Raw genomic sequence first — 26,881 nt, 5'->3', positions numbered from 1 at the left:
TGTTCACTTGTATGTTTCACAGCATAGCACTAGCAGACGACAAGTCACAAGATGGCATGGTCTGGACAGTTCTCAGATTTTGACAGTTTTACCCGTCAAAATGATAAACGAAATACATCAAATGCAAGAAGTATTAATGCAAATGACAACAAAGACCAAACAAACATTAAACTTGAGAATATAAATTTAGGATATTCAAGCATTGTTGTAAGATCACATCTACATCTATATCGTTGAAATGGAAAGGGTCTAAGACCCATCACTTTAAGTTTATTTGTTTTCTAACTTTCTGCTTGATTTTCAAAGTTGAAGCAAAGATGTCACAGATAGAAACATAGAGACTCGGTTAAGGTGTCAGAAATGGGTACCACGATTTCCAGAGAAATACGAGAAAAACGTAATATCCCGAAAACAAGATTATATATCCCGAGAACAATCCCTCCCTTTGAAAAAGAAAAACCAAACAGCCAAAACTGAGAGGCATGACACCCCTGAGAACATTGAAATAAATATGAAGTAAAACTATAAATATAAAACACAATGTAAAAACAACCATTAAACAAAGGTTACACAATCTGAACTACAATTATCATTCTTTAACATCTCGCCTATTTCTGAGATCTTCGCTTGACTATCTGCAGACCTGTAATCTCTAGAATGACATATAGAAGACGCGTTGGAACACTTAGACCTGACATGACCTAACTGATGACATTTAAAACATCTCTTTGGTTTACGTTTCCTTCGTGATCTTAATCGCCTCCTCAATATATTAATCAAAATTTCAAAACTGTTATGAACTGATTTACAACAATCTAAACTTTCTGTCTCATCAATAATCTCAGGATCACCAGAAAAATGAACAGCTTCATATTCAATAGCTAGTGATACCGCCTCGTCTAAACTATGAGGGTGCTTAAATGTGACAAATTTAGCCATCTCAATATTCAAAAATGATGTAAATAAGTCAATAAAATACGAATCCAAATCAGAAAAATTATTAGGATAAGCCTTATGAGCTAGTATCTTAAAACGCTGACCAAAATCAGAAATTGTTTCCTTTTCTTTCAAGCTGCAAACTCGCAGTTGAAATTTAAAATATGCCATCCTCTCCTTAGGATTGAACCTCTGAATGAGAACATTTTTCAAGCAGTCATAATCATATAACTGTGGCCTTTTTAAAAAACGTAAAACAGTTTGAGCATCACCTCTCAAATTCATTATCAACTGACATGCCATCTCAAATTCATTCCACTTATTCCAAAGAGAAACTGTCTCAAAATGAACAAAATAATCAGTAATATCAATGCTGATACCATCAAACAAACAAGGTTTTTCTTCAACAAGGCCGTAGCGCATGTCCTTTTAAAGTGAGGCATTCCGCCGAGCGGAGCGAGGCGAAAAATTTTTGGGCCCTTTTTTTTTAGGGGGGTTCGGATGCATGAAACGGAAGAAGCTTATTTCAGCATTACTATCTATAATAAAAAAAAAAATATAACAGAAATGCGGGATTTGTTTTATTAGCTAGCCTAGTAGGTAACAAAATGAGTTTCAATATTAAAGTTAATCTCTGTTGGTCAACCAAAACTTTACGATTCTCCTGTGATTTGTACTATTTAAAAGCTTCAACACACCTTCTGATGTATATACATATATATTTATCTCCAACAGCAAGTTATAAGATTCTAAAAGACGAGAACATATTATAAGCATCAATTAGGATACATTTATTATACATAATCATTAACCATAAGAATAGGTACAGAGAAGACTAGATCAACATTGTTACTAAACCAGATGTTTGACGTTCTAATGTCCCAAGTGATCACAAGTTATCTGTAAAAATGTAAACATTCCGCTGGAAGACATGTCAATCTACCTGGACACATTATTCTACCAATTTTTAAGTCATTGGTCTGACCTACCGTTTCGGGGTTCGAAGCCACGGCCTACCACAATAGAATCAATGGAACACGCTAGCATACAACCAGACAATGTTAATAATAATAATAGAAAAAAAGAAACACGAAAAAAATATTCAAACAATACCAAAAATTTATTTCATACTTTTATTTAAGATAAATAAAAATCATGAATTGCCTTATACATTAAGGACTTCCATATTTATGAAAACGGCGCTTCATGATTTTGTTCAGTAAATTAATTATAAATAATCATTATATTTTTTGGTCAATGAATTATTTTATCGATTTGCATTTGCAGCATGTTTGTTGTTCAGTGTGTAACAATGGTAGATTCAAAAATAAACCAAGAAAGTTATAAGCCAGCATACTCATGAGTTTCCCTTTTCATCTTTTTTCTCTTTAAAGAACCCGTCTTCAACCAGTTTTGTAACGACATAAATAAGATTTGTTTCAATTTTTGTATTTTGATTTGTAATCGGGACACTTATTTTTTTTTTACCGTCACCGCTATGGTAAAATAATTATATTCAAAATCGCTGCTGCAGATTGGAAACACTGTATGAAGTGTGCCGGTAGATAGTTTGAAACTCGAAACTCGCATATTAATTGATAATGTAAAATACATGAAATTAAAAAAAAAATGACACTTCTAAAGTTTGATCGTCGTTTCAAAAGTGAGGCATTTGCCTCATTTGCCTCCATTACGCTACGGCCCTGTTCAAACCATATCATAACTGAATATATAATATTTACAAAATAAACCAAACAATGAACATAAAATACCCCAGAAATAACTATTCAATACTGGTCTGCTGTGGACTGTCATATCCAGTGGCACCAAACATTGACTCAAATGTCTGCTCCATTTCTTAGTATAATTTTGTTCAGTTACAAACCAGAAAAGCTGCTTTAGAATTCCACACCCCACCCGCACTACCAAATGTAGCAGGAACAATTCTGCCTAAGATTCGGGGATGCGGACCACAGCTAATTCTAGTTTGTAAACTGATGTATGGGGAAAACGACTGATGCCAAAAGTGATGCGCTATAATATATCTAAGTAAATGAAAACCAAAAACTGAAAACAATATTTAATCAGCAAAGTACAACTGTAATCATGTAAAGCCAAACGTATGTAGAAATGGAGCATTAAGAAGACTTCAATTTACAGTACTAAGGAGGCATGTAGCAAATGCACTAATGTAATCGATGGTTGGAAAGCCTGGCTTTCCTTGTCAGTCCTCAGAGCATACAAAATAAGAATTTAAAACTAGTTATATAAAATATATAAATCTCTCACAGAAGGTATCCAAAGAATTTGCAACGATGCAAATATTAAACTTTACAATAAAAATAAATACCTTTAACTAATGATTTCAAATAGCAAAAGCTATGCAATTTAACAAATATATACTGAATAAGCTTCATGTAAATTATTAAACAAAGAAATATGAAATTTATAGTTTTAAACAAGGGAAATAATTATGACATGATAATCCTAACTGCTACAATAGAATCATTATAGGTACCCTGCACAAGGCACAGGCTAACTTTTGAAGACCGCGAACTATATGTTTCATTGAAGAAATTTTAAAACTACAAAGGTACCCTGCACAAGGCACGGGCATACCTTATGAAGTCCGCGACAATTATTTATTTTATTTTAAGACATTTTAAAACTCCAAAGTTGTCTACCTTTAGTTTAGAATGTCCACCATATTGTTTTCAACAAGGATTTTGCATACAAGACATACAAATCGAATTTTTGACCTGAAATTGCCTTTTTATTGAATAAAAACGAGTAATATCTCTTATTAGTATTCTTTATTATTGTAAAAAGTAGTAAAAACACAATAAAAACACCTATAACACAATTAAAAATCTTGTTCTCGGGATATATTATCTTGTTTTCGGTATTCTACGTTTTTTACGTATTTCTTGGGAAATCGTGGTACCGGTCAGAAACATAGGGAGGATCAGGGAGGACTTGGTTAAATTATGTAAAATTTTGTTTTTCTATCCTTTTTCATATTTCCTGTCTATTTGTGTTACAAATGTACATTTAATATTAATGTGTTTAACGTTGTCATTGATATTTCTTTGTTTTCCATCAATGTGCAGTTTACTATATTTGTATGCTGAAAAATTCTTATTTTGTTTAAGTGCAAAAAAAATATATATATGTTTGTATAATGTTGTTGATGTTGTCAGTGTTGTCATCTGTATAGATTTGCCTCTTAGTATGAAGACACATTTGGTTTCTGGACAAAAACTTTAGTTAAAGTGAAGATGTCAAGAAGGTTTAATATCACAAAAGGGGGCTTGGATTGGATTTTGAGGGTTATATATGGTATCAACAGTTTAGGAATAAGAGGCTAAAAAAAGCGTTTCCGGACAATAACTTGTGTGTTAGTGTTTGGATCTCTCTGAAATTGCTTATCACATTGGGAAGGCTGGGACTGACTATGGGGGTAATGTGGCTTTAACATGCAGGAATTAGGGCTAAAAAAAAGCATTTATTTAGTTTCCAGACTATAACTTGTGTTTATGTAACAGTGGTTTGATTGTGCAATACAGTTTTAATATCTTTGACCACATTTATTTTGTGTCTGAAACATTTTATGTAAAAAAAATTTTTATCACAATCAAAATTCAGACAGTATGAACATGATGAAGCTTGAATATTGTGTCCAGAATACCCAAACTGTTCAGAGTTAGACTGATCTAAGAGTAAGAGTACTCAATTTACTGAAAAATAGAACAAAATAAATTATGTTTCCCTGACCAAAATGTCAATATGTATTCCATGTACTCTGTCACATCCAGGGAATTAAGAGTAAATTTTGAATAGTCTGAAAGGCCATGTGCAATGTGAAAATATATGTATTGTCAGACAGGGTGTCTTATTTAAGGACCCAAATGATTCATCATAGTATAGAAACACATGTTTAGTTAAGTTTTAATTATTTGGAAACAAAATCAATGAAAATACAAAAATAAACAATAATTTGAGATATAATTACAGTGCTTTCTTTTTTCAGAATGTAGTTGGACTTATATTATCAAGAGAAGATGCAAGATCTGTTCAAAGTCGTAAAAGTATGATGTCAGATTTCAATTGTTAATACATTGTACATGTACATAATGTTGTTGTATACAATGTATCTAGTGTTATCTTTTCTGAAAGAAAGAAATATCTGTTAATTAGGTTTTTTAATGGAAAAAATAACAGTCAGCATCAGAAAAAGAAATATGATAGACAGTGATGACTTGTAATGTTTTGTTTCTGTCAACATCTGCATCTTGTATTTCTGATAGTTTTCTACAAGTGGAGTGGTTAACATGACTAAGTAGGCCTTTGTTGTACTTTTTTTGTTGTCAATGAAGTACATCTGTGCATATGTTATTCTATGAATGTTTATGGGATGCAGTGCCTTATGTTCTAGAGAACTGTTGGCTCCAAAATATGAAGAAACCGTACCATATATTTCATCTTTCTCTCATTTTAATGTTTGATGCCATGAAATAAAGTGCTAGTCATGTTAAAACATGATGCAGAAAATCATATAAAGCTACATGTACATGTAGATAATAATGACACTTGAGTTTGACAAACATTCCTGTTCAGTTTCCTTATGATTCTTACCAAATTATAACTTGTTAGTATATTTAAAATGAAATATTTGTTTTATGGAGGGTTGTGATATTAACATATAAAACAAAGTTTAATTCTGATTCATCTACCTTTAGCAAAGAATAATGTAACTCACCTGAACCGATAGGAAAATATATATTTCTACAGTTTGCATACATTTGTGAAGCTTTTATTGTCTATATCTATTACATTTATCTTTGTTAGTTTTTGCTTATATTCAATGTGTTTCAGATTCATCCACAGAACGTTTTGTCTTCAACTTTACTTTGAGAGATTCTCCACTGTTTTATGTAAATGTAACATTTTGGGGTAAGGAGCAGAATATAAAGGATCTGACTGATAGATTTCACATTGGAGATGTTGGTAAGTTTTACAACTAACAGGCTATTATTTTAACTTGGAATTATTATTTTGTACTTTTATGTTCTGTGCTGCTTACAACACTTTCTATTACAAATAAGAAACTTAGAAAGTACATTTTCAATAGAACGTACTGTGCCGCGCACAACACTCTCTATACAAAATGCATTTGTTTGGTAAGTGTTATGAACCGTGCAAAACATTGAAATACCAAATTAATTTGGAATTTATTCAAAATTTCATGCACAAGAAATTAAGTAAATTCCATAATTAAAAATAATTCCAAGTTCAAATAGTAGCCTGTTAATTATGTTCTTCATTCAACCACACCTTTCTACATTGACCATTGAAAGATCTGCCTTAACATTCTACACTACACCAACATTCAGTTTGTAATTTGCTGATCATGAATGAAAGGATAATAGATTATTCTTTATTTGTCTGTCCACGGCAATGAATTATTGCTGGAATTTATTTGATTTAAATCACCATAGGTACATATTAAAGTGACTTAATTGTATGAAATCAATATTCATGAGTCAGCATATTTTAGTTGTATTATTCATTAGAATTAAGGTTACACTAGAAAAACATGAAGTGATGCATCTAGGGTAAAATTGTTTATTGATATTTATTTTAAACCATATACTAGTTCATGTATTAAAAAGAGACATTTGAATTTCACAATAGCACTTATATAATGGATATATTGGCCATGTTTATTGTATATTATAAAGTACTTGAACAATTGAATTTTTCTATATATTTATTTTTACAGTTTGTTTGTCAAATGTTCAAGTGCAGGCAAAACCACAAGATGGTAGTGATGAGAAATATAAATCTGCTACACCAGTGTAAGAAATTGTCAATTTTAAACCTGTGTAAACAGTCTGCATCATTATCCACTACTCTGATGCCCCAAACTAGTAACATTTTATTCGGACAATTAGTTATTTGAAAAATTTTGTTTACACAAAAATGTATAGAAATAGCCTAAAAGGAATAGTAATCGGAAAAGGTTTTGGTACAGACTGTTTAAAAACTTTATAAGTATCATTAATATTTAAGGATTGGGAACAATTTATTTTGTTTTACCAAAAGGAAAATTATGAGATCAGATATCTACACTAGCAGGTGGTTAATCTCTATTAAAGGGGTTTTATAAAATATGCTTGGCTTTTAAAAAAAACTGATTATCATTAAGAGATGGCCGATTTTTCTTGGAAAAAAAACTTAATTGTAGATAGTTTTAAGATAAAACTGTCTGCAGCGGAAGGGGAATTAAGTGAACACTACCCATGTCTGTCTGTATGTCCCAAAATAAGTTTCTCTTCTTCAACTTTAGTTTGACTCAACCAAATGTTATGAAACTTATACACAATGCTTATTACAACAAAACTGAGATTTATTTTGAATTCGGGTGGTGCCATTTTTACATTTTCTTTACTTATGTCCCTTTATAATGTTATATCATAAATGCAAGTGGAGGCATTTTCTGTGTCCCTTTCTCCATTTATTATTAAAAGAAACTTAGTTATTCCAAGCACATTCTACACAACTTTAAACAATGAGACATTTTTCACTCTTGTATATAAGAGGTCTTCTGTTGGGTTATCAGTTGTAGGAAAATTTAGATTTTGGCATTGCATGCCATGTCATTTTGTCAGTTATTTTTGGTTTTCATTTATTTGTATTAAGTTTAATTTCTGAAAATCAACATCACTGTAATTGCATATGATAATAACACAAACTGATGTACCAATTAAACCAAATATAACTACAGCTCATTTACAGAATCACATGCAGATATTTTTTTTTTTTCAATATAAAAGTTTTAAGAGACAAGAAAAAAAAAGCAAATTAGATTTTTTGGTCAATTTTCATTCTCCAAGATAATTTTGACATTGCTAGCAAAATAAGTCTTACTTGCTAGCAGAAAACTGACAGCCAACTATGACATATGGTGCTTTGGTTTAATAATAGTGAATATTATGCATATAAACCAGGTGGCAATTGCATGCTCATTGAAGCCTAACATATTCTCTCTAACTAATTCAACTATTGTAATTTAATGAAGACAGTTTGAATTTTAAAGCTGCCCTTTTCTGTTAAAAAAAGTAGGTACCGTAATTCAAATGTTTTACAATACCCCTAAATATTTTCAGACCATTTTGTCTGAGTGGAAGTGAGAATCATTCCAACATAGAGTGGTATAATGGACCAGAAAGTGACACTCTACTTCAGTTGCAGCATGTACCTATCAAAGCCACTAATGATTTTTACACATTAGAAGACATTCAAGCTAATGGTCAAGGATTACATGGAGAACATGTTAACTTACTTTGTGTAGTCAGAAAGGTACTGTACTTTGCAGTAACAACTAACTTGGGAATATCTTGGTATACATGTATATTCACAGATTACATATTGAGCATTTCTTGGCAAAAGTTTTATTTTAAACATGCCTTTTTCTCTGAAATTTGAAAAACAGTGAATATCTTCTTTTATTGTGTTTTTTAAAGATAAAACTTTCCCATTGGAGGAAAATATGTTATACATGTATGGGTTTAATTAAAAGAAAGTAGAACATGTATCCGTAAAAAAGACTTAAAGGGAAACTTCGCAAAAAAATCAAAATTTGATATTATGTTCATTCTGTATAAAAATGCTCAAATTCATAGATATTAAAGTTTTATTCCGCTAGATAAGCGACCACCATCGATTTTAAATTTAGAGTATCAATTCTACGGTTCCGCCATTTTGTCTTCTTTCCCGATTAATAAAAAAAGATATGTCTATAAACCACAAAGAAACAAAACCACAGTAACCGATGTAGTCGTAATTGCGTGTCGATATCTTGTCAATCGTATGGTTGTTTTATCCGACTAACTAACTTGATACGGAAAATATTCTTTAAATTACCATGGTCTGTTGTTTTTAAACTTGATATTGGAATTAAGTGAAAAGTCAAAGTTGAAATCATAAATAAGTGTGCCATGAAAATTGTTTTCGAAAATCTAATTTGTTCATTCTTCTTTTAAGTAATAAACTGTTTTCAAATAAATTTTGATCTTCCCTCTTCTGATCGCCAGCATGGCTAAAGGTATTACTTTTTAAGGTATTGTGAGGGGTGTGAGTTGACACGTTCAGGTATTCAAGCGATTTCCTGTCGGGCTTGCAAGTTCACGCATCGTTTCACTTCTGCAGGTATTGATCAGTGTACACGGCTGATAACATTTGACTTTCCATTTTGAACTATCAGATGTATAATATACAACTCTGTCTTCTTGTCATTACCAAACTCATACGCTTGTTTATAAATAACATTTCTGGTGTAAAGAATATTATTCATAAAAATATAAATAATACCCAAAAAATAAGATTTGATGAAATTAAAATCTATTTAAATATTTTTTCCAATGGTGAATTTGGGAAAATGTAATATATACTGATAGTCAAAAGTGAAGGACAGATTGGAACATACCAGAAATATTGATTTAAAAAAATGTACGCACTTGCCGACGATTCGTTTATGCGACTGGATAGAAAGTTACGGAACTATAGCGCAATTTAAAATATATACATGTATACATTGAACATAAGAAAAAAACATATATTCTGAATAAATAGGGGTAAAAGTGTTTTCAATAGACTAGTCCACATATGCCAACAGTATGCACTAATCAATAGTCGATAGACTATTGTATACCAGAAGAAGAAGAGAACCAATTTGATTTAAATACAGGTCGATGTATAACTTTTGCTTTGGTTCATTGAAGTTGTGGACATAGTAAAATCACAGATTTATATTTCAATAAGATTGTTCTCGAACAGAGGAAGGAATTCGTCATAATTGTTATATATGCCACTGGACGAACGCTAATTATCCCGAAGGGATGTGAATATTTTGCTGGGAAACTTTTGAGTATCAAAGTTTCAAATTTTCTTTCTTGGTATTCAATAACAGAAAAAAGAATAAATTACTTGTCCGCTAAATAGGGGTATTCTTGTCAGATGAAAGACTTTTAGTTTTATTTAAAAAATAAGGAAATATGACATTAAATTGGTTCTGTCTTTTTTTTAAACATCGTTAAAAAGATGTGTGTCTAAGGTGAACACCACAAGAACCCTGTAATACTAGTACGAGAGTATAGCATGTAAACATTCCTTCTCAATAATATGGTTGTACAGGAAATCTTTTTATACAGATTGACAACTCATTGTCCGATATGCATGTAATATTTGCCACATGACGCCCATAGTTCTTTCTACCATCATCATCTTATTCTTTGATATTGCTGTCAACATCGATGGTTCACACCCAAACAAAATGGGAGTAATGGACCTTCAGAGCTTCTCCGTGTTATACACTTGTGAAATATATAGACGAAATTTCTGTATTAAAATGAATATACATCTCACAAACAGGATTTTCAAATAACGATTTTGAGTAATCACCTTACAAACCAATATAAACGTATGGCAAGATATAACCATGAAGGAATTTAGTTTTTGTCAGACACAAGAACTCATCACTATCATAAACGTATACGAATATATGCATACAATTTCAAATATCAAGAACAAGCGGTCGATGTCGATAGTGCGTTTTCTAACTGTTCGAGTTAGACATGTCACTTGTTCATTCTTGAAAGCCTTCATATTCCCCGTCTAACGATGGGAACTGTTTCTGATTGTGTTGACTATAAATGCTTGTATGGTAATTCTGTCGTTTATCTGTACAAGCGGTTGCATTTCCTCTCCTTTCCCAACAAACAAACGAACGAAACGCTACTAGACTGCTTTCTCTGGAGCTCATCCTCAATGGCTCGTATACGTCAGGAAACTTACATGTATACTAATAATGATTGTTTCAAGAACAACGATGTATGGACGAACTATTCTAAATTCGTCAATATCAGTTATGCATGAATAAAATATAACTTTTATTCACCTACTATATGACTTATTTGGATTAATGACGGCTATCATGTTCAACACTGCACAAATATTATCAAAGAATAAAAAAAAAATCCTCAAAAATCCTTAAAAAAAATAATGCCTTAGCTTAGATAATTGGTATTTTTTCACAAAAAGTTCGTGTAAATGATTGTCAAATGAATTTAATTATGTAACTTGTAAGAATAAAATGTTAAAAAGAAACTAAAAAAAAAATCATGTATGTTGTATTTTTTTATCAATTAAAAACTTTAAAATTGCAATAGTTTTATTAGCATTTAAACACAGCCAGATTTGAATACAAGTTAAGAAATTCCGGTAAAGTCAATGATATCAAACAGATGTACAATGGTATATCAAATTGGGTAATATTGCATTTAGTTTTTATTAAAGATTAAAACTACTATTGTTTACCTCATATCTGAATCTTTACGCCAATTGCCGCTAAGAAAGTAATCAAAAATTGTTTCCTTTTATTTTTATACATTTGCGGATTTACGAATCTGAATTTGATTTTCAATTAATTTACACAATTTAATTATTGAATCTTTATTCTCATTGTGTATTAAATCTTAGTGTATTAACATCGTGACATCATACTCTTTCTAATTTTTTCTGTTTATCCTTTCCAAATAACAACATTTATACCTGTGTACGCTTGAACTCACACCTGCGGCTAAATAGCTACAAGGTAAACGAATTGACCTCAAGCCGAGAAATATACAGTGACATTTACAAAATAATATACACACTCTGCTCACACATTAGTTGCATTGAAATGATTATCAAAACAATAACGGTAAATAGAACTGAAATATTTTCAGTTCAATATCAGTAAAAATGTTCAATAAATATTTTATGAATAAAATCTCAACAATAATTAATTAAATTTATTCAAAAACATTTACTAGAGATAATTTTATAGGAGTTTAATTCAATCAATACAAAACGGTATATGCATATTTATTTTCGTTCATTATTATATTGTGGTTAATAACTACGACCATTCGTCAGCTGTGCGCTTTTAATTACGTATATTGTCGATAAGCTCTAAGAGTTAAACAGATTTTATTTTTTCCCAGAATTCAATAAATCGGGCTAATACGTCACGACCCACTCGAGAATTCAACCAAAAAAGTTACAGATACTTGATTTTCTCCGTTATTAGAAGGAATATAAATTTAAAACTTTGCAAATGTGTTTTTTATGTTAAGATGAACATAATTAGATGATAAGTAAAAAATCGCGGAATTTCCCTTTAATGTTTCAAATATGGTTTCAAGGGATTTTACCTGTAATATATACAGACTGATTTTTTTTTTATTTATGAATAACAACTTTTCATTAAACAATATTTAAAATGTCTGATAAAACTTATTTATTCACCTTTTTTGTAGTATCCTGCAGTAAAAATATTGTATACATTTTCCAGATTGGTCAAGTTAAAGAGATAACTACCAAAGCTGGAAGACATACACAGAGATGTGAACTGAGGATTCTTGATGAAACGTGTCCTTCTTTTGGTTTGGTGCTGTAAGTATAATTGATAGTAAGATGTTTTAATTCCTTCAAAAAGTACATCCAGGTAAAATGCTATGTAAAGATAAACATTTATAATCTGTCGGTTTTCTCACTGACTTCTAAGACCCCTGTCCACTTTCTAGTTCAAAAATAGGCATTTAGGCTTACAAATTTCTTATAAAGTTGAACATTTCAAATTCATGCACATTCCAGTTTTAAAAAATCTTAAGAAATGACAATATGTCATAAAAATTCTTTCTTGTTTAAATTACAAAAGTTATCTCCCCTGGACATATGCAAAAAGTGGCAGAGAGAAAATACAATAAAAGTCATCAAAAATTCTTGATTAAATTACAGAAATTATCTCCCCTGGAAATTTACATAAGTGGAATAGAGAAATTACAATAAAAGTCATAAAAATTCTGTTTAAATTACAGAAATGTTCTCCCTTGGAAATATACATAACGTGATAGAGAATATACTTAAGAAATGACAATAAATTACAGATATTATCTCCCCTTCAAATATGAATAAAGTAGAATAGAGAAATATACTTTAGAAAAAAACAATAAAAGTCATAAACATTCTTATTGAATTACAGAAATTATCCCCCCTCTGGATATATACATAAAGTGGAATAGAGCAATATACTTTAGAAACGACAATAACAGACATAAAAGTTCTTTTAAAATAACAGATTTTATCTCCCCTGGAAATATAAATAGAGTGGAGAAGAGAAAAATACTTGAGAAATGACAATAAAAGTCAAAAGATTCTTTATTAAATTACCGAAATTATCTCCCCTTGAAATATACATAAAGTGAAATAGAGAAATATACTTGAGAAATGACAATAAAAGTCATAAAAAATGCTATTCATATTACAGAAATTATCTTCCCTAAAAATGAACATAAAGTGATAGAGAAAAATATAATTGAGAAATGACAATAAAAGTCATAAAAATTCTTTTTTAAAAACAGAAAGTATCCCCTCCTATACATATTGAACTGTATGTTATGTATTTCATCAGAATTTTGAATATTTAAGAATATTATTGATTGATTGATTGTTGGTTGCTTAATATCCATTGGCAAGTAATTCAAGCATGTTCAGGATGAGAACAAATTAACATGAAATATAATATGAGAGTCCTGTAAAAGAGGTCATCCAAGAGGAAAAAAATAATAGTGTGTTATGCAGCTATAAGGATGAACTTACAATGCTGATAATTCTTCATCTTTTTGGCTATAAGTAATTATGTCATATAATGAGGCAATACATTGCATATCTATACTGTGTTGACAATATTTGATGTTTATGGTGGTGTTTAAATATTTCTGACTATTATGAAGTCTGACAACTGATAATAAATTTCATCTTAGCTGCTATTTTTTTGTCAATAATAGATGTGATTAATTTTATTTTGTAGATGGGACAAAGAATTGATAGATTTAGCTCTGACATGGGTGCCATTGGAGACTGGTAACACTTTAAATATAATAACTGAACTTAAATTAAATAAGAAATAAAAAAAATAAAAAGTTATGCCCCGCCATTTAAGCCCTGCCATAGCAGAGGGGGCATTAAGTTTGAACCTTGTTTGTATGTAAGTCCCAAAAATGGTTTCCTTTCTCTAACTTAAGTTTGCCTCAACCAAATGTCATGAAACTTATCCACAATGTCAATGCTTATCACCTCTAAACACAGATCAAGTGATCAAGTTTGAATTTTGGTGGTGTCACATTCTAGAGTTATGCCCCTTCACAAATAGAAAAAATGCTGAATTTTGTTTCTGTTCTCTAACTTAAGTTTGTCTCTACCAAATGTTATGAAACTTATCCACAATGCTTATTACCACAAAACACAGATCAAGTTTGAATTTGGTGGCGTCACTTTTAACATTCTAGCGTTATACCCCTTTACTAATGGAAAAATTTGTGATTTTTTTTAGTTTTTGTTCTCTAAGTTAGGTATGCCTCAGTTAAATGTTATGAAACTTTTAAACAATGCCTATCACCACAAACTGAGATCAAGTACAAATTTGGGTAGTGTCACTTTATAGTTCTTAAGTTAAGTCCCTGTAAAACGTTATATGAAAGTGGGGGTATTTCCTGTGTCCCATGGACAGATCCCCATTATTTTAATTGTTTTATATATCACATATTTTATTTAAACATGTAATGACAAAATCATACATACATGATTTATGTTCATATTCATAAGAATCAGACATTGTTTGAATTAAAATATTTCATATTCAGTAAAATTGCAATATGTATGTAGGAAGTTTCCATGGGGGGATAATCATTTCTTTCAAAAAGTCTTTATTCAAAAGAATAATATTTTAGGTTATCTCCCCATGGAAACTTATCAATAGCATATTGTTATTTCACACACATTTTACTGAATATATGATGTTTTATTTAAAATGATTCTTATGAATATAGAATTTTTTTAGAAAGAAAAACTTAGTTTGGACATTTTTATTGCAATTCAAAATAATAACAGTTCCTTCAGCAGCGAAATTACTATAATATACCAATACAAACTGATAAACTAATTTTGTCACAACATCGTTAAAGTGGAGTTAAATTCTTATAGGATTGTAAGTAGGCTTTATTTTATCACCTTGCACTTTCACATTTTGACTAAACAATTTGTGCAATATTCTGACCAGTTGAACAATTTGGTTAAATAAAACAAATTGCAAGTTGGTCAAAATTTTGAATGAGTTGCAATTGGTGGAGACACTAACAATCAAGTCACTGTAAGACCCAAAATACCATCCTCCCTTCACATTGGAAGTTTTTGTTCTGAAGTCTTTTGAATCAATTTTACATAAAAACAATTTGTTGATCCTATATAAATTCTGTATTATTTTTTTGTATATGCCTTCTGATCCAATTTCATTGATTTGATCTCAGACAGGACATTTATTGTGTAATTATTTTTATTTTCCACAGTTATATTTGCTGCTGATGTAAAAGTTACTTATGATGACTTCAGATCAACAATGATAGCAACAGCTGACTCCAAGACCATTGTAACAGTCAATCCAGGTTTGTTATATAAGAGTGAAAATGTATAAACCTTTAAATATTTACATAAATTTCATTTGATTCTGGCATTCTTATTAGTCAATAAGTTTATTAAGTTTTAAGACCCAACTATGAACCCATATTTAGTGGTTTTATCAGTTTTTAGGCTGATAAAACAGCCATATCTTATCTTATATCTAAATTAGTTATAACTGGTCAATTTTTTTTTTATTACTATTTATTACACCATGACAAGTGAGAATTTTGTTACATTAATTTACAATGAAGTTTTAACTGGTAGGTGACTATATATTGCCATGCAATATTCACAGAATGCTTGTTTAAACCAAAAATATTTAATTTTCAGATACATTAGAAGCTCAAAGTTTATATCAGTTTGCACATTCCCAAGATTTTCAAGATGGAGATGAGAGTTCAGGCAGTAAGACAGACCCAAGCTGTATGTTGTTAGTTAATATAAAAAATTGTTTGTTGATATCCAATAATTATAATAAAAAGCAACTATATGCAAAAAAAAAAAATACAATCAGAATTGTTTAAATAATATAAAGACAGTTTGAAAGAATTTTAAGTTCATAAGATAGTTTTCCATTTCAACACAACTTACTGTGGATTCTTTATTTTCGTGGGTACCAATTTTTTTGGTTTGAGGAAAACTTACATATTCGTGGATATTTAATTTCGTGGTTTTGGCAAAGTCTACAATCATTCCTTTACAAAATTTGTATTTCGTTGAACAGTTGAATTCGTGGTTCTCCTGTACCCACGAAATCCACGAAAATTGGTATCCAACGAATATTAATGAATCCACAGTAGTTTTGATTTTGCCAAACATAACGTCATCCTTTGTTATTCTATGCTCAATAGTTAAGTTTACATAAAAATAAGAAGAAATGCACAAAATGTTCACACGTAAATTTATAGATACTTATATAACTGCTTCTTAGATAAATATTAAATGTCATATATTTTGAAATCAAATTGACTAGTGATATCACTTTAACTTCAGTGGACACCATTACAGATGTGTACAATATCAGCCAAATTAAACAGATAATGGAAGATTTATCTAAGCAATGGAAACCTACTCAGTATGGTATTGTCTATGTTTTCCTAACTCAGTTTAATATTGACACAGAAGGAGGTGGTGTATTAAGATTTAGATGGTAAGTGTCATTGACTAGCCTGTAAATTATTTATTTTAGTAAAGAATGTATGCCCACTTCAGGCACTTGAATAAAAAAACATGATTTAAGTCTTCAACTGTTAATTTACACTTTTTAGCTCACCTGGCCCTAAAAGGCCAAGTGAGCTTTTCTCATCACTTGGCGTCCGTCGTCCGTTGTCTGTCGTCATCTGTCGTCGTTAACTTTTACAAAAATCTTCTCCTCTAAAACTACTGGGCCAAATTTTACCAAACATAGCCAGAATCATTATTAGGCTCTGTAGTTTAAAAATTGTGTTTTGTGACTGGGCAAACCAACCAAGATGGCCGCTACGGCTAAAAATAGAACGTAGGGGTAAAATGCAGTTTTTGGCTTATAACTCAAAAACCAAAGCATTTAGAGCAAATCTGACAAGGGGTACAATTGTTTATCTGGTCAATTTTCAGATGAATCGGACAACTCGTTGTTAGGTTGCTGCCCCTAAATTGGTAATTTTAAGGAAATTTTGCTGTTTTGGGTTATTATCTTGAATATTATTATAGATAGAAATAAACTGTAAACAGCAATAATGTACAGCAATTCAATTGACCCCCTAAGAAGTTATTGTCCTTTATAATAGTTTATAATCAATTTTTAACAATTTTCATAAAATTTGTCAATTTTTACTAACATTTTCCACTGAAACTACACGGACAAGTTCATTATAGATAGAGATAATTGTAAGCAGCAAGAATGTTCAGTAAAGTAAGATGTACAAACACATCACAATCACCTAAACACAATTTTGTCATGAACTGTGTGCTTCCTTTGTTTAATTCACATATACCAAGGTGAGCGACACAGGCTCTTTAGAGCCTCTAGTTTAATATAAATATTAATAAAAGGAGTTTTTGGTGAATTCTTTAAAGAGACAGCAACCTAGTATCACAAAAACAACATATGTTCTCATACCTTATTGTGGCATTATATCATGTATATACACCAACAAGACATCAATCAATTGTTGAAGAAGGTATTTTGAAAAAATATATTCTTCCTTGGTTAAGTATGGACAGTATGGACTCTATTTATTAAATTATTAGTTGGATTTTATATTTGAGATTCTTTATCTGATACTAGTTGTTAGGCAGAATGATCAATGTGCCATATTGATTCTTTGAGTGAAATCTTTTTTTAAACATTATTTGTTTTACAGTGAGAAATGTAGAGAAACAGTACATGAGGACAGAGGATATTTGTGTTCCAATGTAGAATGTACACAGGGGGCCTTAGCTATGTTTGATACTTCAGTCATTGAGAAACAACCAGTAGTAGAGTATTCAGTTCCAGTATCTATATCTGACCATACAGGCACAATTGAACATTGTTTCATTGATGGTACAGTGATGGAAAATCTCTTAGGAATGAAGGTATGATTTCATTACAAAACCAAAGGTCAAAATTTGGGTTGGCCCAATATTTTAACTACGGTAAACTAGACAAAATAGTTTAATGATGAATTTTGACAGCTGAAACTGAAAAGGATTATTGCCTTAATTTCATTTTATTCTGCACTTGTATCTTAATAATGTAAGTGGATTGAAAATCATATACTGCATAAAAGTTCTCTTTGGAGTTTATTCAATGGGACCTTTAAATTTTTTTCTTGTTTATAATGTAGATTTTCATGGCCCTGCAACAAAGTTGTAGGTGCCGTTTAGTTTTAACCTTTTCTTTTATTCTGTCATTCTGCAACAAAACATTATACAGAGTTATTTTCTAAGTGCCTTCAGATATTGGGCTGATTTTGGGTATGTGAGTTAACCATGATTAGTTACAGATCGAGTTTCAGTCAGGTCTTGTTTGCCAATAATTTGAATTTTTCATTTTACCAACAGAGCATTAATTTACTAATTGATTGAAAGCATTTTACAAATAAGAGTTATTTGCTAATATTTTGATACAAAGTTCTAGTTTTACTTATTGACTCATAAAAGTGCCTTAATTTTCATGTATTAATTCTTCTTGCAAAATAAGTCATAAGTCACAAAATTAAGTATGCATTTCCATATCTGATTCAACAAAACAAAACCAAGAAAATGAATATGCATGTGTACAAAATAATGGAATATATATATATTTTTTCAGGCTGAAGTTTTCAGAGATTTGAATATTGATAAAAGAACACAAATGAAGTGGAACTTTCTTCTAGAAAGATGTAAACTGTATTTCAAGGTATAACAATATTTAACAATGTAAGTATGGCAGTATAATGCTCATGCAAGTATGTGTAGTCAATGGTGAAATATTTTTTATTTCTAAAACTTAAAAAATGGGTGCTCTCTACAAGTATGCATAGTAGAAGCGAGAGCAAAGACAGGTCATCTTTGAGTCAGGTTAATGTGTCTGAGTAGACTGTTAACCTTGGTAGGAAATATTATTTAAAATCTTACTCAGTGTATCTAGTTTAGTGCATAGCATTTTTTATCACAAATATCTAGAATATGAATGTAGTATTTTGCCCTGAAAAATTGGTATCGTTAATCATTTTTTTCTATTTTGAAATGATGACATTAAATAAATGACAAGAATGGCAGTGCCTCATATTAAACCAGGTGCTCCGCAGGGCGTAGCTTTATACGACCGCAGAGGTTGAACCCTGAACGGTTGGGGCAAGTATGGACACAACATTCAAGCTGGATTCAGCTCTAAATTTGGATTGTGATTAAATAGTTGACACAGCATAGGTTTCTGACACAGAATGAATGTGTTCTAATGAACTTAAAATTTTTATTTTCTCTTAGAGCAATTCACTATGCTGTTGAATATTAATCCTCTCAAAAAAATGTTTGAAGAAATTTTCTTTTTATTTATGAAATTTCAAATGAGAAAAAATTGAACCTAATTTTTTTTAATCACATCCCCCTTTCCCTTATTCCAAAACTAATCTCAATTAAAATTTCTAATGGAGTTTGCAACAATAACTACTCATTTAAATACATCATAAAATATTAAGATGTAAAAAAACTGCTTGTTATCACTGAATGGTAAAGATTATTTTAATTTATCAGTTGGTAGTAAAAAGTGAATATACATTGTATATTGTATATAACAAAGATTTAAGTTGATTCTGGACAAAGAAAGATAACTCCAATTAAAAAAAAAATCTTGCTATTGCACAATATTGTGCAATCAGATATTTCTTGCTTACTATTCTGGACAAAGAAAGATAACTCTAATTAAAAAAAAATTGCTATTTCACAATATTGTGCAATAAGATATTTCTTGATATTGTGCAATACTGTGCAATTGAAAAGACTTGCTATTGCACAATACTTAATATAATAATTTTAGATCCTGATTTGGACCAACTTGAAAACTGGGCCCATAATCAAAAATCTAAGTACATGTTTGGATTCAGCATATCAAAGAACCCCAAGATTTCAATTTTTGTTAAAATCAAACTTAGTTTAATTTTGGACCCTTTGGACTTTAATGTAGACCAATTTGAAAACAGGACCAACAATGAAGAATCTACATACACAGTTAGATTTGGCATATCAAAGAACCCCATTTATTCAATTTTTGATGAAATCAAACAAAGTTTAATTGGACCCCGATTTGGACCAACTTGAAAACTGGGCCAATAATCAAGAATCTAAGTACATTATTAGATTCAGCATATCAAAGAACCAAACCCATTCATTTTTTGTCAAAATCAAACTAAGTTTAATTTTGGACCCTTTGGACCTTAATGTAGACCAATTTGAAAACGGGACCAAAAGTTAAGAATCTACATACACAGTTAGATTTGGCATATCAAAGAACCCCAATTATTCAATTTTGATGAAATCAAACAAAGTTTAATTTTGGACCCTTTGTGCCCCTTATTCTGTTGGGACCAAAACTCTCAAAATCAATCCCAACCTTTCTTTTGTGGTCATAAACCTTGTGTCAAAATTTCATAGATTTCTATTAACTTAAACTAAAGTTATAGTGTGAAAACCAAGAAAATGCTTATTTGGGCCCTTTTTGGCCCCTAATTCCTAAAATGTTGGGACCAAAACTCCCAAAATCATTACCAACCTTCATTTTGTGGTCATAAACCTTGTGTTAAAATTTCAAAGATTTCTATTCACTTTTACTAAAGTTAGAGTGCGAAAACTAAAAGTATTCGGACGACCACGACGCAGACGACAACGACGCAGACTACGACGTCAAAGTGATGGCAATATACGACAAAAATTTTTTCAAATTTTGTGGTCGTATAAAAAGCATGTATATTTCCCATTTCCATTCTCAATTTTATAATATATCTTGGATATCATAAAAGTATTATGATATACTGGACATAACTTGACACAATTGTAAATTTAAAGTACTTTATTATCTTCTAGATGTCCAACAATATACACACAGTTCTTGAAATATTTGAATGAGCAACAAACAAGAAAAAATCTGAAATTAATCATGTGCATGATTTTTCAATTTCAACATGTGTTGTTTTGGTGAAGATAATGTCAACTTAACACCAAACATAGTTATGTCATCAAACAAAATGGATTTATAGGTATTTTCATCTATTTATACGACCGCAATAATTTTTGGGGTCGTATATTGGTTTCAGGTCAGTGGCAGCGTTGTCAGCAACGTCTGAAGACAGATGGTTTCTGGATAATAACTTTAGTATAATAGAAATCAATAAAATTTTAACACAATGTTTATAACCGCAAAAGGAAGCGTGGGATTGATTATGAGATTAAGGTCCCTCAGGTTTAGGAATTAGGGACCCAAAAGGGCCCAAAACAAGAATTTATCTAGTGTGAGGACAACTTTAGTATAAGTAAATAGAAATCAATAAAATTTTAACACAATGTTTATAACAACAAAAGGAAGCTTGGGATTGATTTTAGGGGTTATGGTCCCTAAGGTTTAGGAATAAGGGGTCAAAAGGGGCCCAAAACAAGCATTTATCTAGTGTCAGGATAATAAGTTGTGTATAAGTATTTCAATTGTTCTGAAATTGTACTACAATTTTTAATACCATAAGTAGAAGGTTGGGATATATATGAAGGCTTATGGGGCAAACAGTCTAGGAATGAGGGGTCAAAACAAGCATTTATGTAGTTTCAAGACAATAAATTAAAGTTATCTTTCTTTGTCCAGAATGGTTGTTGAATCACCTGAACCAATACTTTATGAAATCTTCTTTGAAAATTGGAGTTATCTTTCTTTGTCCAGAATAGTAGTTGAATCAACTTTAATCAATACACTGCAATATTCACTGTACTACCAACTGACAGTTAAGGCAATCTTTACCATTCAGTGATTACAAGCACTTTGATTACCATTCTAGGGTTATGCCCCTTTACAAGTGGAGAAATTGAAGAATATTTTAGTTTCTGTTCTCTTAAGTTAAGTTTGTCTTAACTAAATTAAATGAAATGTGTATATAATGCTTATTACCTCTAAACTCAGTTAAAGTTCAATGTTTGGCAGCTTCACTTTTACAGTTCTAAAGTTATGTCCCTTTATTATGTTATATGCTAGCTGGGGCAATATCTGTGTCCCTTTGGACACATTTCCCTTTTTTTTAGAAGTTACTATTAACTGATATTAATTTTAACCATGACTGTATGACATTTTATATTTTAATATTTTATGATGTATTTAAATGAGTAGTTATTGCCAACTCCATTAGTATTTGAATTGAGATCAATTTTGGAATAAGAAAAAGGGGGAGGTGAAAAAAAAATCAGGGGTGTGCTCATACTTTCCCCAATCGTTCAGGGTTCGACCTCTGCGGTCGAATAAAGCTGTGCCCTGCAGAGCATCTGATTGAATGATCTGTAATTTAACTTGAGTGCACTTACATCATGAATGTTTATTTTTTATAACAACATGGGACAACTTGAAATACACTGACTGCTTTTTTGATTTAGAACCATGAAGAAGAAATCAAAACAGATCACTAGGACTGTAAACAATAAAAATATAAACATTTAAATTATTGGATAATTTATCCATCTTTTTTAATTGCAGATTTTCAAGTCAAGTAGTGGAGGGACTGAGAATAAAAGTGTATTCCGGATAATGTCATTAGAACCTGCCAAAATACAGGACTGTGTTCAAAATTTTATCAGAGAAATGTGAATATACACTGAACTCGAGTTTGTTATTAATATATCTGTGATACTTGTAAAATAGTAAAATTTGTGACATCTGTAATCAAGATAAATATTGAAATCCAATGTTTTATGTCCGTTTCATTTTATTGTGGCAATAAAGCTGTTTTTAGATGAATTCCAAGGGATATGCATATTTAAGTAATTTATTATGGATTGTATATTATACTGTTCATACGGTAACACTTCATCTACTGTCAAAATGATATAACATCCTTTCATATGGACCTTATCACAACAAGAGTGCACACGCTGAAATGTCTTGTCTTCTTTACTTATCATTGATACTATGTTGATAGTCCTCGATATAAAGCTTTATTACAACTGTCACATAAATTTAACATTGACCAAGACATCTTAACACTGACCAATGAACCATATAAAAATGAGGTCAAGGTCAGATGGAAAATGCCAGGCAGACATGTACAGCTAACAATTCTTCCATACAACAAATATTGCTTATAGTTTGAGAAACAGATCAAAACACAACCAGATGCTCCACAGGGCGTAGCTTTATACGACCGCAGAGGTTGAACCCTGAACGGTTGGGGAAAGTATGGACACAACATTCAAGCTGGATTCAGCTCTAAATTTGGATTGTGATTAAATAGTTGACACAGCATAGGTTTCTGACACAGAATGAATGTGTTCTAATGAACTTAAAATTTTTGTTTTCTCTTAGAGCAATTCACTATGCTGTTGAATATTAATCCTCTCAAAAAAATGTTTGAAGAAATTTTCATTTTATTTATGAAATTTCATTTCAAATGAGAAAATTGAACCCAATTTTTTAATCACATCCCCCTTTCCCTTATTCCAAATTAATCTCAATTAAATTTCTAATGGAGTTTGCAACAATAACTACTCATTTAAATACATCATAAGATATTAAGATGTAAAAAAACTGCTTGTTATCACTGAATGGTAAAGATTATTTTAATTTATCAGTTAGTAGTAAAAAGTGAATATACATTGTATATAACAAAGATTTGAGTTGATTCTGGACAAAGAAAGATAACTCCAATTAAAAAAATATATTGCTATTTCACAATATTGTGCAATTAGATATTTCTTGCTTACTATTCTGGACAAAGAAAGATAACTCTTATTAAAAAAAATATTGCTATTTCACAATATTGTGCAATTAGATATTTCTTGCCATTGTGCAATACTGTGCAATTGAAAAGACTTGCTATTGCACAATACTTAATATAATATTTTAGATCCTGATTTGGACCAACTTGAAAACTGGGCCAATAATCAAAAATCTAAGTACATGTTTGGATTCAGCATATCAAAGAACCCCAAGATTTCAATTTTTGTTAAAATCAAACTAAGTTTAATTTTGGACCCTTTGGACTTTAATGTAGACCAATTTGAAAACAGGACCAAAAATGAAGAATACACAGTTAGATTTGGCATATCAAAGAACCCCATTTATTCAATTTTAAATGAAATCAAACAAAGTTTAATTTTGGACCCCAATTTGGACCAACTTGAAAACTGGTCCAATAATCAAGAATCTAAATACATTTTTAGATTCAGCATATCAAAGAACCCAACCGATTAATTTTTTGACAAAATCAAACTAAGTTTAATTTTGGACCCTTTGGACCTTAATGTAGACCAATTTGAAAATGGGACCAAAAATTAAGAATCTACATACACAGTTAGATTCCGCATATCAAAGAACCCCAATTATTCAATTCTTGATGAAATCAAACAAAGTTTAATTTTGGACCCTTTGGGCCCCTTTTTCCTAAACTGTTAGGACCAAAACTCCCAAAATCAATACCAACCTTCCTTTTATGGTCATAAACCTTGTGTTTAAATTTCATAGATTTCTATTTACTTATACTAAAGTTATGGTGCAAAAACCAAGAAAAATGCTTATTTGGGTCCCTTTTTGGCCCCTAATTCCTAAACTGTTGGGACCTAAACTCCCAAAATCAATACCAACCTTCCTTTTGTGGTCATAAACATTGTGTTTAAATTTCATTGATTTCTATTAACTTAAACTAAAGTTATTGTGCGAAAACCAAGAATAATGCTTATTTGGGTCCCTTTTTGGCCCCTAATTCCTAAACTGTTGAAACCAAAAATCCCAAAATCAATCCCAACCTTTCTTTTGTGGTCATAAACCTTGTGTCAAAATTTCATAGATTTCAATTAACTTTAACTAAAGTTATAGCGCAAAAACCCAGAAATGCTTATTTGGGCCCTTTTTGGCTCCTAATTCCTAAAATGTTGGGACCAAAACTCCCAAAATCAATACCAGTCTTCCTTTTATGGTCATAAACCTTGTGTTAAAATTTCATAGATTTCTATTCACTTTTACTAAAGTTAGAGTGCGAAAACTAAAAGTATTCGGACGACGACGACGCCAACGTGATAGCAATATACGACGAAAATTTTTTCAAAATTTGCGGTCGTATAAAAACTTAACACTAAGCAATGAACCATAAAAAGGAGGTCAAGGTCAAATAAAACCTGCACGACTGACAGAGATCATTAAATATTTCCATACATCAAATATAGTTGACCTATTGCATATAGAATAAGAAAAAAAGACCAAAACTCAAAAACTTAATTTGACCACTGAACCATGAAAATGAGGTCAAGGTCAGATGACACCTACCAGCTAGACATGTACACCTTACAATCATTTCATACACCAAATATAGTAGACCTATTGCATACAGTATAAGAAAAACACAAAAACTTCAACTAAATCCACTGAACCATGAAAATGAGGTCAAGGTCAGATGACACCTGCCAGTTGGACATGTACACCTTACAGTCCTTCTATACACCAAATATACAAGACCTATTGCTTATAGTATCTGAGTTGTGGACTCAGACCACCAAAACTTAACCTTGTTCACTGATCCATGAAATGAGGTTGAGGTCAAGTGAAAACTGTCCGATGGGCATGAGAACCTTGCAAGGTATGCACATACCAAAAATAGTGATCCTATTACTGACAAGAGAGAATTTAACATTACAAAAAAATCTTTAACTTTTTTTTCAAGTAGTCACTGAACCATGAAAATGGGTTCAAGGACATTGGACATGTTACCGACGGAAACTTTGTAACATGAGCCATCTATATACAATGTGTGAAGCATCCAGGTCTTCCACCTTCTAAAATATAAAGCTTTTAAGAAGTGAGCTAACACCGCCGCTACCAGATCACTATCCCTATGTCGAGCTATCTGCAACTCGACAAAAACTAAATCTTGTTCACTGATCCATGAAATGAGGGTAAGGACATGCGAGAACTGCCTAAAGGGCCAGGGATCTTGCAAGATACACACACATTAAGATATCTATTACTCTTAGCAAAAAAGAAATGAAGAATACTTAGAATCATATTCAAAACAGTGTGGTCCTGGCCATTGATTGACGACCTAAATTATCCCATTGACTAGGACTGATTAGGTGAACGTTTATCGGTAACAATCACTCCTCACTGAATCTGTGGGGTCACCAAAGGTTCACAACACCTAAATAAAGCAATTCGAAAACCGAATCCGGAATAATACGATGTGTTGATTTATATCAATAATATAAATCAAAACATAAAGGTTATTCCTGAATAATTTTTCGAATAATTTTATTATTAAAGGCGTTAAAAACCTTTGGTGACCCCAGTTTAAATTCTATAATAAGTAAGAAGTGAGCAATTGTCGCTACAGACAAACATTCACCTAATCTGTCACAGTCAATGGGATAATTTAGGTCGTCAATCAATGGCCAGGACCACACTGTTTCGAATATTCTAAATACTAAAAATCTGAACTTTTTCAAAGTCATTGAACCATGAAATGAGGTCAAGGACAATGGACATATGACAGAAGGAAACTTCATAACATAAGGCATCTACAAAGTATTAAGCATCCAGGTCTTCTACCTTTAGAAATATTAAGCTTTTGAAGGGGTTAGTTAACGCCGCCATTTCACTATGTCAAGCTTTCCGTGACAAAAGTCACAAGCTCCAGAAAATTGTGGTAAAACTCAGGCAAGCCCATTAATGGATATGTAAATTACCCAGGAGAAAAAACATACTTGC

At 31.1% G+C, this 26,881-nt stretch overlaps 1 protein-coding gene across 1 annotated transcript; it reads left to right on the top strand.

The window, feature by feature from the left end:
* Positions 1–13: 13 nt before the first annotated feature.
* Positions 14–22,875, top strand: LOC134725767 (meiosis-specific with OB domain-containing protein-like). The gene is made up of 13 exons (XM_063589901.1): positions 14–207; positions 4,967–5,024; positions 5,812–5,943; positions 6,719–6,794; positions 8,106–8,298; positions 12,332–12,432; positions 13,850–13,902; positions 15,384–15,479; positions 15,826–15,918; positions 16,489–16,645; positions 17,841–18,054; positions 18,773–18,859; positions 22,667–22,875. The coding sequence occupies exons 1-13, from the start codon at positions 52–54 to the stop codon at positions 22,775–22,777; spliced, it is 1,527 nt and encodes a 508-aa protein (XP_063445971.1). The 5' UTR covers positions 14–51; the 3' UTR covers positions 22,778–22,875.
* The last annotated feature ends 4,006 nt before the right edge of the window (positions 22,876–26,881 follow it).

This window comes from Mytilus trossulus, chromosome 7 (assembly GCF_036588685.1).
Source record: "Mytilus trossulus isolate FHL-02 chromosome 7, PNRI_Mtr1.1.1.hap1, whole genome shotgun sequence".
NCBI classification, from domain to species: Eukaryota; Metazoa; Mollusca; class Bivalvia; order Mytilida; family Mytilidae; genus Mytilus; species Mytilus trossulus.
The sequence above is the reverse complement of the archived record's forward strand: the minus strand, read 5'-3'. Positions and strand labels throughout refer to the sequence as shown.

Bases quoted from the DNA above. Each gene is read 5' to 3' on its own strand.
- LOC134725767 (XM_063589901.1), top strand. From the start codon at position 52: ATGGCATGGTCTGGACAGTTCTCAGATTTTGACAGTTTTACCCGTCAA. The intron at 5,025-5,811 runs GTATGATGTCAG...AATGTGTTTCAG, and splicing joins ATCTGTTCAAAGTCGTAAAA to ATTCATCCACAGAACGTTTT. The intron at 12,433-13,849 runs GTAAGTATAATT...TTTATTTTGTAG, and splicing joins CCTTCTTTTGGTTTGGTGCT to ATGGGACAAAGAATTGATAG.